We start from the raw sequence: 16,043 nt of genomic DNA, 5'->3' as shown, positions 1-16,043 counted from the left end.
GAGGGAAGTAATGCTCTTATTTCGTATCATATTTTAAGGAATAAGGGAGGAGAAAATCTGCTTGCCTCCTTTCTAAACATAAACTCTGAAACTGGAGATATATTGGCGCTAAAAAGTTTTGACTTTGAAACTCTGAAAACGTTCCAGTTCCAAGTTGTTGCCACAGATTCTGGAACTCCGTCACTAAGCAGCAACGTCACAGTGAACGTGTTCATTCTGGATCAGAACGACAACGCTCCAGTCATCCTGTATCCAGTCAGCTCCAACGGTTCTGCTGAAGGTGTGGAGGAGATTCCCCGCAATGTGAACGCAGGACACTTGGTGACTAAAGTCAGAGCCTATGACGCTGATATAGGATATAACGGCTGGTTACTGTTTTCACTGCAGGAAGTTACTGACCACAGTCTCTTTGGTTTGGACCGCTATACAGGACAGATCAGAACACTTCGCTCATTCACAGAGACAGACGAGGCCGAGCATAAACTGGTCATACTGGTGAAAGACAATGGGAACGTTTCACTCTCAGCAACAGCTACAGTGATTGTCAAACTTGTGGAGCCCAAAGAGGCTTTTGCAGCTTCTGATGTTAAAAGTTCAACAAAGGATGAGGAGGGGAATGATGTGACTTTCTATCTGATGATAACTTTGGGTTCAGTTTCAGTACTTTTTCTCGTCAGTATCATCGTGCTGATTGCAATGCAGTGCTCTAAATCTACAGACTATACTTCTAAATATCTACAAGAGCCTAATTATGACGGGACACTGTGTCACAGCATCCAGTACAGATCTGGAGACAAACGGTACATGTTAGTTGGACCCAGGATGAGTATAGGATCTACTATAGTCCCGGGCAGCCATGCGAATACACTAGTGCTCCCTGACAGGAGGAGGGCATCTGGAGAGGTAAGATGTTTTGGATGTTTTTTCCCCCCATCCCCTTTATACTTAAGACTTTGAGTAAAAGGTTTTGTCATCATTATGAGAGATGAGAAGGACCCTCTAGTGGTGACATTTCTCTCTCCAAATACAGGCTACACCTTCCTGACATTCAACCAGTAATTAAAACCATTATGAATTTTGTAATTTCTCTGATTTTGTACCGCAACAAACTTGAAAGAAGAAAAAGCCTTTCCAATGTTGGGATATCTTGCCTCTAAACATCTATGTAACTAAATATTTCAACGCTTGGTGTCAGTGTACTTCAGTGATTCTGTGCATCTGGTGGCACTTTACGTCACGAGCTGTATTTCGACGAGCCCTTGCATTTTTCTCAAACAGCAAACCTGAGCGTAACACCGCGATTGGCAGCAACGAGTCTCTTTATTTTAAGCAGTTTTGTACAAACAAATCTGTGGCATCGTTTAGGAACATGAGGCATTAAGTCTCATTGACATCACGACGTAGTTACTGGACTGTGTTTTATCGCCTTCAAGTCATGGAACAAAGAGGATGTAGAGAGCGACAGTGTTGGTTTGCCTTCATGGTTGTTTTGGATATTCTATGGAGCGGAGCTTCTGCACAGATAAGATATTCGATATCTGAGGAGGTTCAAGATGAAACCGTCGTCGGGAATATAGCCAAGGATTTGGGATTAGATAAGAGTGCACTCAAAGACAGAGGATATCGCATTGTAACAGGCTCTACTGAACCCCTGTTTCACGTGAATCAAAATGATGGCATCTTGTATGTGAAAAGAAGAATAGACAGGGAGGAGGCGTGCGACCGGAGCAGTCCATGTTTGATAAATCTGAAAACCGTGCTAGAAAACCCGCTGGAGATCCACTACGTGGTAGTGGAAATACTTGATGTAAATGATCACTCGCCGGTGTTTCCGGAGAAAGAGAAAAGGCTTGAGATTTCTGAGTCAGCCTTACCAGGAGCGAGATTTCAACTACAGGCTGCGCGCGACTCTGATGTAGGCCAGTACTCCATTCAGCAATATAAACTCAGCCATAACGAATATTTTAGATTAGAAGTGAAGGACAGAGGCGAGGACCGTAAAGTGCCATTTTTAGTTCTGCAGAAGCAGCTGGATAGAGAGACAGCCGGGAAACTTAAGCTACGTTTAATAGCCGCTGATGGAGGAAAACCATCGAAGTCTGGCTCTATAGAAATAATTGTGGATGTCCTTGATGTTAATGACAACTCCCCGGTGTTTACCAATGAGCTGTATTCTGCTTCACTAAAAGAAAACGTTCCTGTTGGCACTTTAGTGATTCAGGTGAATGCCACAGATTTGGACATGGGTGCAAATGGCGAAATAATATACTCATTTGGTAACGAAGTTGATTCAAAATTAATGGATGTCTTTAGTATAGACGCAAACACCGGTGAAATTAAAGTGACCGGTCAGATAGATTTTGAGGAAAGTAAAAGTTATGAAATTGACATTCAGGCGTCCGATAAGGGACCAGTTCCACTAACAACTGACAAAAGTGTGATGATAACTGTTATTGATGTGAATGATAATGCACCCGAGATAGAAGTGACATCTTTTTCTAGCTCTATCAAGGAGGATTCAAAGATAGGAACTACAGTTGCCCTGATTAGTGTCAGTGATTTAGACTCTGGAATCAATGGTAAAGTAATTTGCATAATTAAAGAAGATGTCCCTTTTACGTTATCTCCATCATTGCAAGAAAACATGTATGCGGTTGTAACCAGGTCGCAGTTGGACAGGGAAATTATTTCACAATTTGACGTCACAATTATTGCAAAAGACACAGGAGACCCTGTATTTTCAACTGACAAGACCATAAGCATAGTAGTATCAGATGTAAATGACAACAGTCCACGGTTTTTGTCAAGTCCATATGTATTTTATATCACCGAGAATAACATTCCCGGAGCCTCAGTATTTTCAGTAAAAGCCTCTGATCGTGATGAAGGTGATAATGCTCTCATTTCATATAATATTTTGAGAGAAGCCAGCAGGGATACTAAATTGGCCTCATTTTTAAATATAAACTCTGATAATGGAGATATTTTGGCGCTAAAAAGTTTTGACTTTGAAACTCTGAAAACGTTTCAGTTCCAAGTTGTTGCCTCAGATTCTGGAACTCCGTCACTAAGCAGCAACGTCACAGTGAACGTGTTCATTCTGGATCAGAACGACAACGCTCCAGTCATCCTGTATCCAGTCAGCTCCAACGGTTCTGCTGAAGGTGTGGAGGAGATTCCCCGCAATGTGAACGCAGGACACTTGGTGACTAAAGTCAGAGCCTATGACGCTGATATAGGATATAACGGCTGGTTACTGTTTTCACTGCAGGAAGTTACTGACCACAGTCTCTTTGCTTTGGACCGCTATACAGGACAGATCAGAACACTTCGCTCATTCACAGAGACAGACGAGGCCGAGCATAAACTGGTCATACTGGTGAAAGACAATGGGAACGTTTCACTCTCAGCAACAGCTACTGTGATTGTCAAACTTGTGGAGCCCAAAGAGGCTTTTGCAGCTTCTGATGTTAAAAGTGCAACAAAGGATGAGGAGGGGAATGATGTGACTTTTTATCTGATGATAACTTTGGGCTCAGTTTCAGTACTTTTCCTCATCAGTATCATCGTGCTGATTGCAATGCAGTGCTCTAAATCTACAGATTATACTTCTAAATATCTACAAGAGCCTAATTATGACGGGACACTGTGTCACAGCATCCAGTACAGATCTGGAGACAAACGGTACATGTTAGTTGGACCCAGGATGAGTATAGGATCTACTATAGTGCCGGGCAGCCATGCGAATACACTAGTGCTCCCTGACAGGAGGAGTGCACCAGGAGAGGTAAGACACATTTAAGTCCAAACTGTGAGGTGACTCAGTGTATTGTTTATTGTATTAACATATCAACTATGTCTCCCGGGGTAATGTCTTGCATTGCAGGGCACTGCATTTGATGCTTTGTTTACAATTCAAAGTTGCGGACGAGCGAATGAAAGCTGACTTATGTCCGGCTGGATATGAAAAAGTAAGCTACCACCGCATATAATTGCAGGATGTCAGTGTGAAAAATCTACTCAAGTCGACTCAGCACTGTTAAATATCCTGTTAACATATATCAATGCCTTAATCGAAAGGTTATACGGAACTGCAACACATAGCTATAGCTGTCCTTGGTGCTGAACGTGTTAGTCTAATTTTCTGATACTAATATCGTTATGACAGCGTCCTAATTCACATAACAATAATCATAGTATGTAAACAATATTCACTTGTGTTGTGTAAGCTTTTTCAAAGATATTGTATTTCCACCATTTCTGAAGGTTTGTGGTCGCTTGTTTTGTCTAAGCAACCTCCTGATCTCTTCTCTTTCCATACAATTAACAACTTTTCTCAGAGGTTCGCTGTGTCCTAATGTGAAATACATCCTTAAATTTTCTGCACTGGGTATTAAGGTCGCATGGTGTCAGTGTAATGCAAAAAGTCAGCGTTACACGAGCTTGTCGTCATTGCCGTTTGGTCCCACCTCCTGCATTGTTACTTCGATACTGGCAGGATCGTTTCTTTGCTTATTTGGTGTACATGGTCAGTGTGCCCCAATTTATGGATAAATAGGAAATGCATAAATATTTATAGATAGTAAAGAGTTTGATTCTGTCTATAGAACGCAGTTATAGTGCTTGTGATGGATTACTGACTTCGGGTTTAACCATGGAACAAAGAAGATGCGAGCAACGGAAAATGCGAGGATATTTGGTCGGCTTTGTGGTTGCTGTGCTGTTGTGGAGCGTGGCCTCGGCGCAAATACGATACTCAATCTCCGAGGAAGTTAACGAAGGAACTGTGGTTGGAAATATAGCAAAAGATCTGGGATTAGATAAAAGCACACTGAAAGAAAGAAAGTATCGGATTGTTTCTAGTAATGCGGAGCCGCTTTTTCACGTAAATCAAAACGATGGCATCCTGTATGTGAGCCGGAAGATTGACAGAGAAGAGGTGTGCGCGCAGAGCAGTACGTGTTTAATAAATCTGAAAACAGTGCTCGAAACGCCACTGGAGGTGCACTATGTTAGAGTTGAAGTTCTGGATATTAATGACCATTCTCCCAGTTTCACAGAGAAAGAGACAACGTTGGATATTTCAGAGTCTGCGTTGCCCGGAGCACGATTTCAGCTAAAAGCCTCTCGGGATCTAGACAGTGGTCATTTCTCCGTGCAGCAATATAAACTTAGCCCCAACGATCACTTCCGTTTGGAAGTTAAGGATAAAGGAGAAGATGGTAAAATACCAATATTGGTTGTTCAAAAATCTTTGGATAGGGAGACTGCAGGAAGCCACTCATTAGTGCTGACTGCGCTGGATGGAGGTAAACCTCCGAAATCTGGCGAAATTACTATTATAGTAAATGTTTTAGATGTTAATGATAACGCACCTGTTTTCTTGAAAGATGTTTATTCTGTGATGCTCGATGAAAATGCTCGACTAGGTACAACAGTCACACAAGTTAATGCAACTGATTTGGATGAAGGACCAAACGGAGATGTGGTTTACTCATTTAGCAAGAGTATGAATCAAAATATATTAAACCTGTTTGATATCAATCCATTAACAGGTGAGATCACGGTTAAGGGTTTAATAGACTATGAGGAGAAAGAGAAATATGAAATTGAAATTCAAGCATCCGATAAAGGTTTGGCTCCTCTAACAACAGAAAAAAGCGTAATTATAAAGATAGTTGACGTTAATGATAATGCCCCTGAGATTGAGGTTACCTCATTTTCAAGTTCAATCCCTGAAGATTCCAGACCTGGAACTACAGTTGCCCTAATCAGTGTGAATGACTTGGACTCTGGACTCAATGGAAAAGTTATTTGCTCAATAGGTGAGGATGTTCCATTTTCTTTATCGCCATCTTTACAAGACAAAATGTATTCATTAGTAACCAAATATCCTCTGGACAGAGAGAAACAGTCACAATATGAACTAACAATAATTGCAAAAGACGCTGGTCAACCACCATTATCATCTGAAAAGACAATTAGCGTTGTGGTGTCAGATGTGAATGACAACAGTCCACAGTTTTTACTGAGTCCATATACTTTCTACGTCATAGAGGGAAATGTGCCAGGAGCCCCTGTGTTTTCTGTGAAAGCTTTTGATCGTGATGAGAACGACAATGCTCTTATATCCTATCATATTCTCAGAGATGGAAGCCAAGAAAATAAATTGGCTTCATTTCTAAACATTAACTCTGAAAATGGAGATATTTTGGCGCTAAAAAGTTTTGACTTTGAAACACTGAAAACGTTCCAGTTCCAAGTTGTTGCCTCAGATTCTGGAACTCCGTCACTAAGCAGCAACGTCACAGTGAACGTGTTCATTCTGGATCAGAACGACAACGCTCCAGTCATCCTGTATCCAGTCAGCTCCAACGGTTCTGCTGAAGGTGTGGAGGAGATTCCCCGCAATGTGAACGCAGGACACTTGGTGACTAAAGTCAGAGCCTATGACGCTGATATAGGATATAACGGCTGGTTACTGTTTTCACTGCAGGAAGTTACTGACCACAGTCTCTTTGCTTTGGACCGCTATACAGGACAGATCAGAACACTTCGCTCATTCACAGAGACAGACGAGGCCGAGCATAAACTGGTCATACTGGTGAAAGACAATGGGAACGTTTCACTCTCAGCAACAGCTACTGTGATTGTCAAACTTGTGGAGCCCAAAGAGGCTTTTGCAGCTTCTGATGTTAAAAGTTCAACAAAGGATGAGGAGGGGAATGATGTGACTTTCTATCTGATGATAACTTTGGGTTCAGTTTCAGTACTTTTTCTCATCAGTATCATCGTGCTGATTGCAATGCAGTGCTCTAAATCTACAGACTATACTTCTAAATATCTACAAGAGCCGAATTATGACGGGACACTGTGTCACAGCATCCAGTACAGATCTGGAGACAAACGGTACATGTTAGTTGGACCCAGAATGAGTATAGGATCTACTATAGTGCCGGGCAGCCATGCGAATACACTAGTGCTCCCTGACAGAAGGAGGGCATCTGGAGAGGTAAGGCACATTTAAATTTAAACAAGCATGTTGTTTTTGTATTTAAAAAAAATTAAATACAAGCAGGTAGCCAGATTATATTTTCTCAATATGTGAGGCAAGCTTTCATATCCAACTAACAATAACTGGAAAAATGTTTGTCACATCTGTTGGATTTGATGGAGCTGAGCTGTTCTGGTGTTTTAAATCATTTTCCTATGCGGAAAGTACATTTTTAAGTGACTGTTAGAGTTTGGCAATTAATGCAAATAGTTGATAGAGATTAGGGAAACATTGTGGTCTTACATTGACACTAACTCGTCAGTAAATGTAAATCCATATTTTCTATTAGTTGCTTGTGAAGGACATTTGTAGCAGACTCAGAGTTGTATAAAAACTGTGGCATTTTGCAGAATATTTGATTTGTTTAAGACACACATACATATATACTGCACTGTATGATTTCTATGGTTTTGCAATGTATGGTGTTGAATCCATTGGCTGGTGTATGGTTTTACATTGGAGGTGTAATTCTTTGTTGTTTTAATGAGACTCTTCTATTTCATGGGTTGACCTGGGCATGGTTGAACTTCAACAGTGATTTTATAATGTTACAAGTAATTTCTAGTGGATGAATTTTGTCACTAGTTTGAAAACTCTCATCAGTATTCTGACTTCTCTTATATACAGCTTTGACTTTTGGCACTGTTTGCTGTTTTCCACTTCTTGCAAGCCATGATGTGATTGATGCTTGTTGGTCTTTACTTTACAATGTCAAGATATTTTTTTTTCTATTACATTATTGTTTTTCTTTTCATACTGTCTTCGTGTTTTATATTTTTACATCTACATCTACATCTTTACACATGTAGGATATTTAAAAACTGTGGATGTTAAAAGGGTGTAGTTACAGTTCAGTTAAAGTGCCTTTATTTGAGAGGAATTCTATTTCCAATAAAGGAGAGCTGACTGACTGCAGATACATGAGGGTGCTGCATCAGAGGTATCACTATATGCACATTGTACTCAGCCATAAATAGCACATATTGAAAACTGAAGTTTCTCGTTTAAATGGGTACAATGTGGCAGCATGGAAAAATAAATTATGCTGGAATTTATGGTGCACAATTGTACAATGAACCTGAAATAGAATTATCAAACTTTAACTAAGTATAGCTAGATTCAGCTGCAGTTAAGTTGTAATCGCTGTCCGTGGTGCTGAACGTGTTTGGTCTTATTTTCCAGTATTTGTTTATTAAATACCACCAATATTAAATAACAAAATGAATATTCTGTGTGAATTAATTCACAGAAGTTCATTGAAGGTAATATATAACATTTGAAAATTATCTGCATAATCCTCAGAACGTTTTGAAAGGCATTTGTTTTCCAGCTTTTTTTGAAGGAAATGTTTTATTTAGTTTACTGAGGAGTCCACCTACTCCTCTTCTCTTTCCAGTTACTCGACTATGTTTGGTCAGAGATTCGCGTAGCTACCAATCGATTTACCATTCACCAATGTGCTACAAACCTTTTCACTTGTCTGAAGCGAGATGGTGGTCGCATGGTGTCAGTGTAATGTAAAAAATCAGCAATACATGAGCTTGTCGTCATTCCATTTTGGTTCCTCCTCTTGAGAGCATTTCCCTTCCATATTAGTTCAGCCTTTCCTGTGCTTACTGTTGCCTTCGTGAATACCCTGTTTGCAAGTATTTCTGGCTGTGTAGGCAAAGAGTAAATATTTACATACAGGAAAGTGTTGGATTCTGTTTTTTGTTTTTTGTTTTACAACGCATTTACAGCTCCTGTGATGGATTAATGATTTCTTCGGGTTTAACCATGGAACAAAGAAGATGCAAGACGCGAAGGGCGAGGGGATATTTGGTCGGCTGCGTGGTTGCCGTGCTTTTGTGGAGCGTGGCCTCGGCGCAAATACGATATTCAATCTCCGAGGAAGTTAACGAAGGAACTGTGGTTGGAAATGTAGCAAAAGATCTGGGATTAGATAAAAGCACACTGAAAGAAAGAAAGTATCGGATTGTTTCTACTAATGCGGATCCCCTTTTCCACGTAAATCAGAACGATGGCATCTTGTATGTGAACCGGAAGATTGACAGAGAAGAGGTGTGTGTGCATAGCAGTACATGTTTAATTAATCTGAAAACAGTGCTAGAAAACCCACTGGAGGTCCATTATGTTGAAGTTGAGGTGCTGGATATTAATGACCATTCTCCCAGTTTCTCGGAAAAAGATAAAAGGTTGGAAATTTCAGAGTCTGTGTTGCCCGGAGCACGATTTCAGCTAAAAGCCTCACGGGATCCAGACAGTGGTCATTTCTCCGTGCAGCAATATAAACTTAGCCCCAACGAGCACTTCCGTTTGGAAGTTAAGGATAAAGGAGAAGATGGTAAAATACCAATATTGGTTGTTCAAAAATCTTTAGACAGGGAGACTGCAGGAAGTCATTCATTAGTGCTGACCGCGCTGGATGGAGGTAAACCTCCGAAATCTGGCGACATGAATATTGTAGTAAATGTGTTGGATATTAATGATAATGCGCCTGTTTTCACTAAAGATGTTTATTCTGTTATGCTAAATGAAAATACTGCAGTAGGTACAACAATTATACAAGTTAATGCAACTGATTTAGATGACGGCACGAACGGAGATGTAGTTTACTCATTTAGCAACAGTATGAATCAAAATATATTAAACCTGTTTGATATCAATCAATTAACAGGTGAGATCACGGTTAAAGGCTTGATAAATTATGAAGAGAAGGACAGATATGAAATTGAAATAGAAGCATCAGATAAAGGTTTTGCTCCTTTAACAACAGAAAAAAGCGTAATTATAAAGATAGTTGACGTTAATGATAATGCCCCTGAGATTGAGGTTACCTCATTTTCAAGTTCAATCCCTGAAGATTCCAGACCTGGAACTACAGTTGCCCTAATCAGTGTGAATGACTTGGACTCTGGACTCAATGGAAAAGTTATTTGCTCAATCGGTGAGGATGTTCCATTTTCTTTATCACCATCCTTAAAAGACAAAATGTATTCATTAGTTACCAAATCTCCTCTGGACAGAGAGAAACAGTCACAATATGAACTAACAATAATTGCAAAAGACGCTGGCCGGCCGTCACTTTCGTCTGAAAAGACAATTAGCGTTGTGGTGTCAGATGTGAATGACAACAGTCCAGAGTTTTTACTGAGTCCATATACTTTTTATGTCACCGAGGGAAATGAGCCAGGAGCCCCTGTGTTTTCTGTGAAAGCTTTTGATCATGATGAAAACGACAATGCTCTTATATCCTATCATATTCTCAGAGATGGAAGGGAAGAAAATAAATTGGCTTCATTTCTAAACATTAACTCTGAAAATGGAGATATTTTGGCGCTAAAAAGTTTTGACTTTGAAACTCTGAAAACGTTCCAGTTCCAAGTTGTTGCCACAGATTCTGGAACTCCGTCACTAAGCAGCAACGTCACAGTGAACGTGTTCATTCTGGATCAGAACGACAACGCTCCAGTCATCCTGTATCCAGTCAGCTCCAACGGTTCTGCTGAAGGTGTGGAGGAGATTCCCCGCAATGTTAACGCAGGACACTTGGTGACTAAAGTCAGAGCCTATGACGCTGATATAGGATATAACGGCTGGTTACTGTTTTCACTGCAGGAAGTTACTGACCACAGTCTCTTTGCTTTGGACCGCTATACAGGACAGATCAGAACACTTCGCTCATTCACAGAGACAGACGAGGCCGAGCATAAACTGGTCATACTGGTGAAAGACAATGGGAACGTTTCACTCTCAGCAACAGCTACTGTGATTGTCAAACTTGTGGAGCCCAAAGAGGCTTTTGCTGCTTCTGATGTTAAAAGTGCAACAAAGGATGAGGAGGGGAATGATGTGACTTTCTATCTGATGATAACTTTGGGCTCAGTTTCAGTACTTTTTCTCATCAGTATCATGGTGCTGATTGCAATGCAGTGCTCTAAATCTACTGACTATACTTCTAAATATCTACAAGAGCCGAATTATGATGGGACACTGTGTCACAGCATCCAGTACAGATCAGGAGACAAACGGTACATGTTAGTTGGACCCAGAATGAGTATAGGATCTACTATAGTGCCGGGCAGCCATGCGAATACACTAGTGCTTCCTGACAGGAGGAGGGCCTCTGGAGAGGTAAGAAATTTTAAATAACGTTGTTCTTTCCCTACATAGTTTTATTTGAAGCTTTGGCGTTTCTGTTATTTCATTTTAAATAAGTGAACCTCGACAATGATGACATAACAGGTGAAAGGACACTGACTATCTTAAGTTCCTTAGGTTGGTCATGAGTTTGAAAAGCTCAATTAATAAACTGTTTTGTCTTGAAAAAGAGCTGATTTTACGCACTGGTTCCCTAACTTTATTTTATGTTGGACCAGTACTAAACACATGTAGGTTTTGTTTTTTTATTTAATTGGTCTTCTTTCTCTACTGGCCTTTCATCTTTTCCATGTTTTGTATGTGTGGGGTATTTTTTGAAACTATGATGTAATTGTCAACTGAGTAACTACCTGTGCGTAATTATGTGAGGTGAATCATGACACAAGCCAAAAAGAGCTGACTGAATTTAGACACAGTTGTGCGCTGCATTAGCACGCGGTTACTGGAAGGGTGTCATTGATTTTTGTCTACTTAGGAAAGATCATTGCATTGCTAACAAAGAAACTTGAAATGAAATGATAATACTATCGTCAAACGTAGCTGGATGGAGTTAAAGTTCGTGGGGGTCCCTGTCCTTGGTGCTGAACGGGAATGCTCCGATTGCCTGGTATGTGTTCATTAATTGTAAACAATATAGTAAACGACTCAATGACTTTATCTGTGTTTAGTTAATCTTTTGATATGTTCCCATTGTTGGGTAGAATCTTATCGACTATTTTGGTAAGCTTTATCTTTATGGAAATTAGGTTGATTAAGTGAGCAGCCGTTACATCTACTGTAATTCAACTATATGGCCACTGTTTTGACATAAAACAAACGATCTACTATTCAGCTGAAGTGCTCCTGGCTTTTGATTTTCTGCAGTTAGAATCAAGATCGCATGGTGTCACTGTAATATTAAAACGAAGCATTACAAGAGCTTGCCACCACGTCATTTTGGTTCCACCTCTTCGGAGAGTCCTCAACTCGTTATTGTCGCAGCCGTTTCTAAGCTTACTGCTGCCTTTGGAAATAGTATATTTGCCCTCATGCCTGTCGTTGTAAGAAGAGGATATATATTTTGACTAATCGGAAGTGTTGGATTCTGTCATGATAACGCAGTTATTCTTTTTGTGACGGATTACTGATAATATTGGGTCTAAAAATGGAACAAAGAAAAGACGACAGACGAGGGGCGAGAAGATATTTGGTCGGCTGTGTGGTTGCTGTGCTGTTGTGGAGCGTGGCCTCGGCACAAATACGATATTCAGTCTCCGAGGAAGTTAACGAAGGAACTGTGGTTGGAAATATAGCAAAAGATCTGGGATTAGATAAAAGCACACTGAAAGAAAGAAAGTATCGGATTGTTTCTAGTAATGCGGATCCGCTTTTCCACGTTAATCAAAACGATGGTATCCTGTATGTGAGCCGGAAGATTGACAGAGAAGAGGTGTGCGCGCAGAGCAGTACGTGTTTAATAAATCTAAAAACAGTGCTTGAAACGCCACTGGAGGTTCACTACGTAGCAGTGGAAGTACTGGACATAAACGATCATTCTCCCAGTTTCCCAGATAAAGAGAAACCGTTGGAGGTTTCAGAGTCTGTTTTACCCGGAGTGCGTATTCCGCTACAACCCGCTCGAGATCCAGATGGCGGTCCTTTTTCTGTTCAGCACTATAAACTCAGCCACAACGATCACTTCCGTTTGGAAGTTAAGGATAAAGGAGAAGATGGTAAAATACCAATATTGGTTGTTCAAAAATCTTTGGATAGGGAGACTGCAGGAAGCCACTCATTAGTGCTGACTGCGCTGGATGGAGGTAAACCTCCGAAATCTGGCGACATGAATATTCTAGTAAATGTTTTGGATATTAATGATAACACACCTGATTTCTGTCAAGATGTTTATTCTGTGATGCTCAATGAAAATGCTCCAGTAGGTACAACAGTCGTACAAGTGAATGCAACTGACTTAGATGACGGCACAAACGGAGAAGTAGTTTACTCATTTAGCAGTATTGTGAATCGTAAATTATTAAACCTTTTTGATATTAATCCATCGACAGGTGAAATAACTGTGAAAGGTTTAATAGACTATGAGGAGAAGGACAAATATGAAATTGAAATTCAAGCATCAGATAAAGGTTTCGTTCCTCTAACAACAGAAAAAAGCGTCATTATCAAGATAGTTGACGTTAATGATAATGCCCCTGAGATTGAGGTTACCTCATTTTCAAGTTCAATCCCTGAAGATTCCAGACCTGGAACTACAGTTGCCCTAATCAGTGTGAATGACTTGGACTCTGGACTCAATGGAAAAGTTATTTGTGCTGTAAATGAGGATGTTCCGTTCACCTTGTCACCATCTTTACAAGACAAAATGTATTCATTAGTAACCAAATATCCTCTGGACAGAGAGAAACAGTCACAATATGCACTAACAATTACTGCAAAAGACGCTGGTCAACCACCATTATCATCTGAAAAGACAATACGCGTTGTGGTGTCAGATGTTAATGACAACAGTCCAGTGTTTTTATTGAGTCCATATACTTTCTATGTTACCGAGGGTAACCATCCAGGATCTTCTCTTTTTTCTGTTAACGCTTTTGATCATGATGAAAACGACAATGCTCTTATATCCTATCATATTATCAGAGATGGAAGGGAAGAAAATAAATTGGCTTCATTTCTAAACATTAATTCTGAAAATGGAGATATTTTGGCGCTAAAAAGTTTTGACTTTGAAACTCTGAAAACGTTCCAGTTCCATGTTGTTGCCACAGATTCTGGAACTCCGTCACTAAGCAGCAACGTCACAGTGAACGTGTTCATTCTGGATCAGAACGACAACGCTCCAGTCATCCTGTATCCAGTCAGCTCCAACGGTTCTGCTGAAGGTGTGGAGGAGACTCCCCGCAATGTGAACGCAGGACACTTGGTGACTAAAGTCAGAGCCTATGACGCTGATATAGGATACAACGGCTGGTTACTGTTTTCACTGCAGGAAGTTCCTGACCACAGTCTCTTTGCTTTGGACCGCTATACAGGACAGATCAGAACACTTCGCTCATTCACAGAGACAGACGAGGCCGAGCATAAACTGGTCATACTGGTGAAAGACAATGGGAACATTTCACTCTCAGCAACAGCTACTGTGATTGTCAAACTTGTGGAGCCCAAAGAGGCTTTTGCTGCTTCTGATGTTAAAAGTTCAACAAAGGATGAGGAGGGGAATGATGTGACTTTTTATCTGATGATAACTTTGGGCTCAGTTTCAGTACTTTTTCTCATCAGTATCATGGTGCTGATTGCAATGCAGTGCTCTAAATCTACAGACTATACTTCTAAATATCTACAAGAGCCTAATTATGACGGGACACTGTGTCACAGCATCCAGTACAGATCTGGAGACAAACGGTACATGTTAGTTGGACCCAGGATGAGTATAGGATCTACTATAGTCCCTGGCAGCCATGCGAATACACTAGTGCTCCCTGACAGGAGGAGGGCATCTGGAGAGGTAAGGCACATTTAAACATGCGTGTTGTGTGTTGTTTAGTTTAGTTTTTTCCCCAAAATTGCTTGGAGGTATTACTATTTGAGGTAACACTAGGGGATATTTGAGTTTGTTTTTATCCAGATTATAAACTGGAATTGGTATTCAAGATGTTCTCATGTGTTAAATCATTTTCCTATATGGAAAGTACATTGTTAAGTGATTGTTAAATGTTGGCAAATAACACAAATAGTTGGTTGAAATTAGGAAAACACTGTGGTCTAACTCGCGTCAGTGAACGTATATTTTTATTTAATTTTAGTTACATTTGAAGGAGATTTGTAGCAGATGAAGATTTTTTTGTTGCAGACTATTTCATTTGTTTATTTGCTTTAGACACTCATGTACGTAGGATTTGTTTTCCAAGGTATGGAGTTGAATCCATGGGTTGATCTGTGGTTTTACATTGCAGGTGTGATCATTTTTTATTTTATTTTATAAATTAACCGGGGCATGGTTAAACAAAAATATTAACTGAGCATTTCATGAGTACTTTGTAGTTAATAAAGTTTGTCAGTTGTTTGAAAAGCACCACCAGCAGTCCGCCTTCTCTTATATACAGCTTTAACTGAATGCACTGTTGTTATTTTCCACTTCTTGCAGGCCATAAGGTTTTGATGTTTTTTATTGTTCATTAATTTATTCTTTTTCTTTTCATACTGCTTTCATATTTGGTTTTTTAATAGCATTTTTATAAGTGTAGGATAATTAAAAAATGTGGATATCATAAAGGTGTTGTTACATTTGAGTTGTAGCTTGTGTAGCTTGTGCGCTGAATTGAGAGATATCCTGCTTCCAACAATGGAGAGGTGACTGACCCAAGATACATGAGCGTGCTGCATCAGTGGTATCACCATACACACTATATTATAAACTTAAGTCTCTTGTTTACATTTGAACATTGTCATATAGCATGGAAACAGAAATTATGCTGGATTTTATTGTGTATGATTGTACAAGAAACCCGAAATAGAGATAGAATTATAATACTTTCTGGAGCTAGACTCACTGAGTAAGTTGTAGTCTCTGTCCATGGTGCTGAACATGTTTGATCTCATTTTCCAATATCTATTGAGAAAAAAGGAAAAATTACATGATCTAGTATAATCAATTCACGAAACTTAATTGGAGAAAATAAATAATAGCTGCCAGTGTTTTGCAGAATAAACAACACAGTCCGAAAGACATTGGTTTTCCTTCAAATAAAGCTGTCTTTGAAGGAAATTTTGAGTTTGATAGTTTACTGAGGAGTCCACCACCTCCTCTCCTGATTCCAATTACTCGACTTTG

At 39.9% G+C, this 16,043-nt stretch overlaps 2 protein-coding genes across 2 annotated transcripts in view; both read left to right on the top strand.

Moving 5' to 3' along the window:
* The window catches only part of LOC127374248 (protocadherin beta-15-like), a 75,661-nt gene that overhangs the window by 23,524 nt on the left and 36,094 nt on the right, over positions 1–16,043 (top strand). The gene's annotated exons all lie outside the window — the stretch shown is intronic.
* LOC127374265 (protocadherin alpha-3-like) overlaps positions 1,108–16,043 on the top strand; it is a 42,464-nt gene continuing 27,528 nt past the window's right edge. The window contains exon 1 of the mRNA XM_051419415.1: positions 1,108–3,787. Coding sequence (XP_051275375.1) covers positions 1,436–3,787 — 2,352 coding nt within the window. The 5' untranslated portion in view covers positions 1,108–1,435. The remainder of the gene's footprint in view (positions 3,788–16,043) is intronic.

This window comes from Dicentrarchus labrax, unplaced genomic scaffold, assembly GCF_905237075.1.
Source record: "Dicentrarchus labrax unplaced genomic scaffold, dlabrax2021, whole genome shotgun sequence".
Taxonomy (NCBI): domain Eukaryota; kingdom Metazoa; phylum Chordata; class Actinopteri; family Moronidae; genus Dicentrarchus; species Dicentrarchus labrax.
The sequence above is the reverse complement of the archived record's forward strand: the minus strand, read 5'-3'. Positions and strand labels throughout refer to the sequence as shown.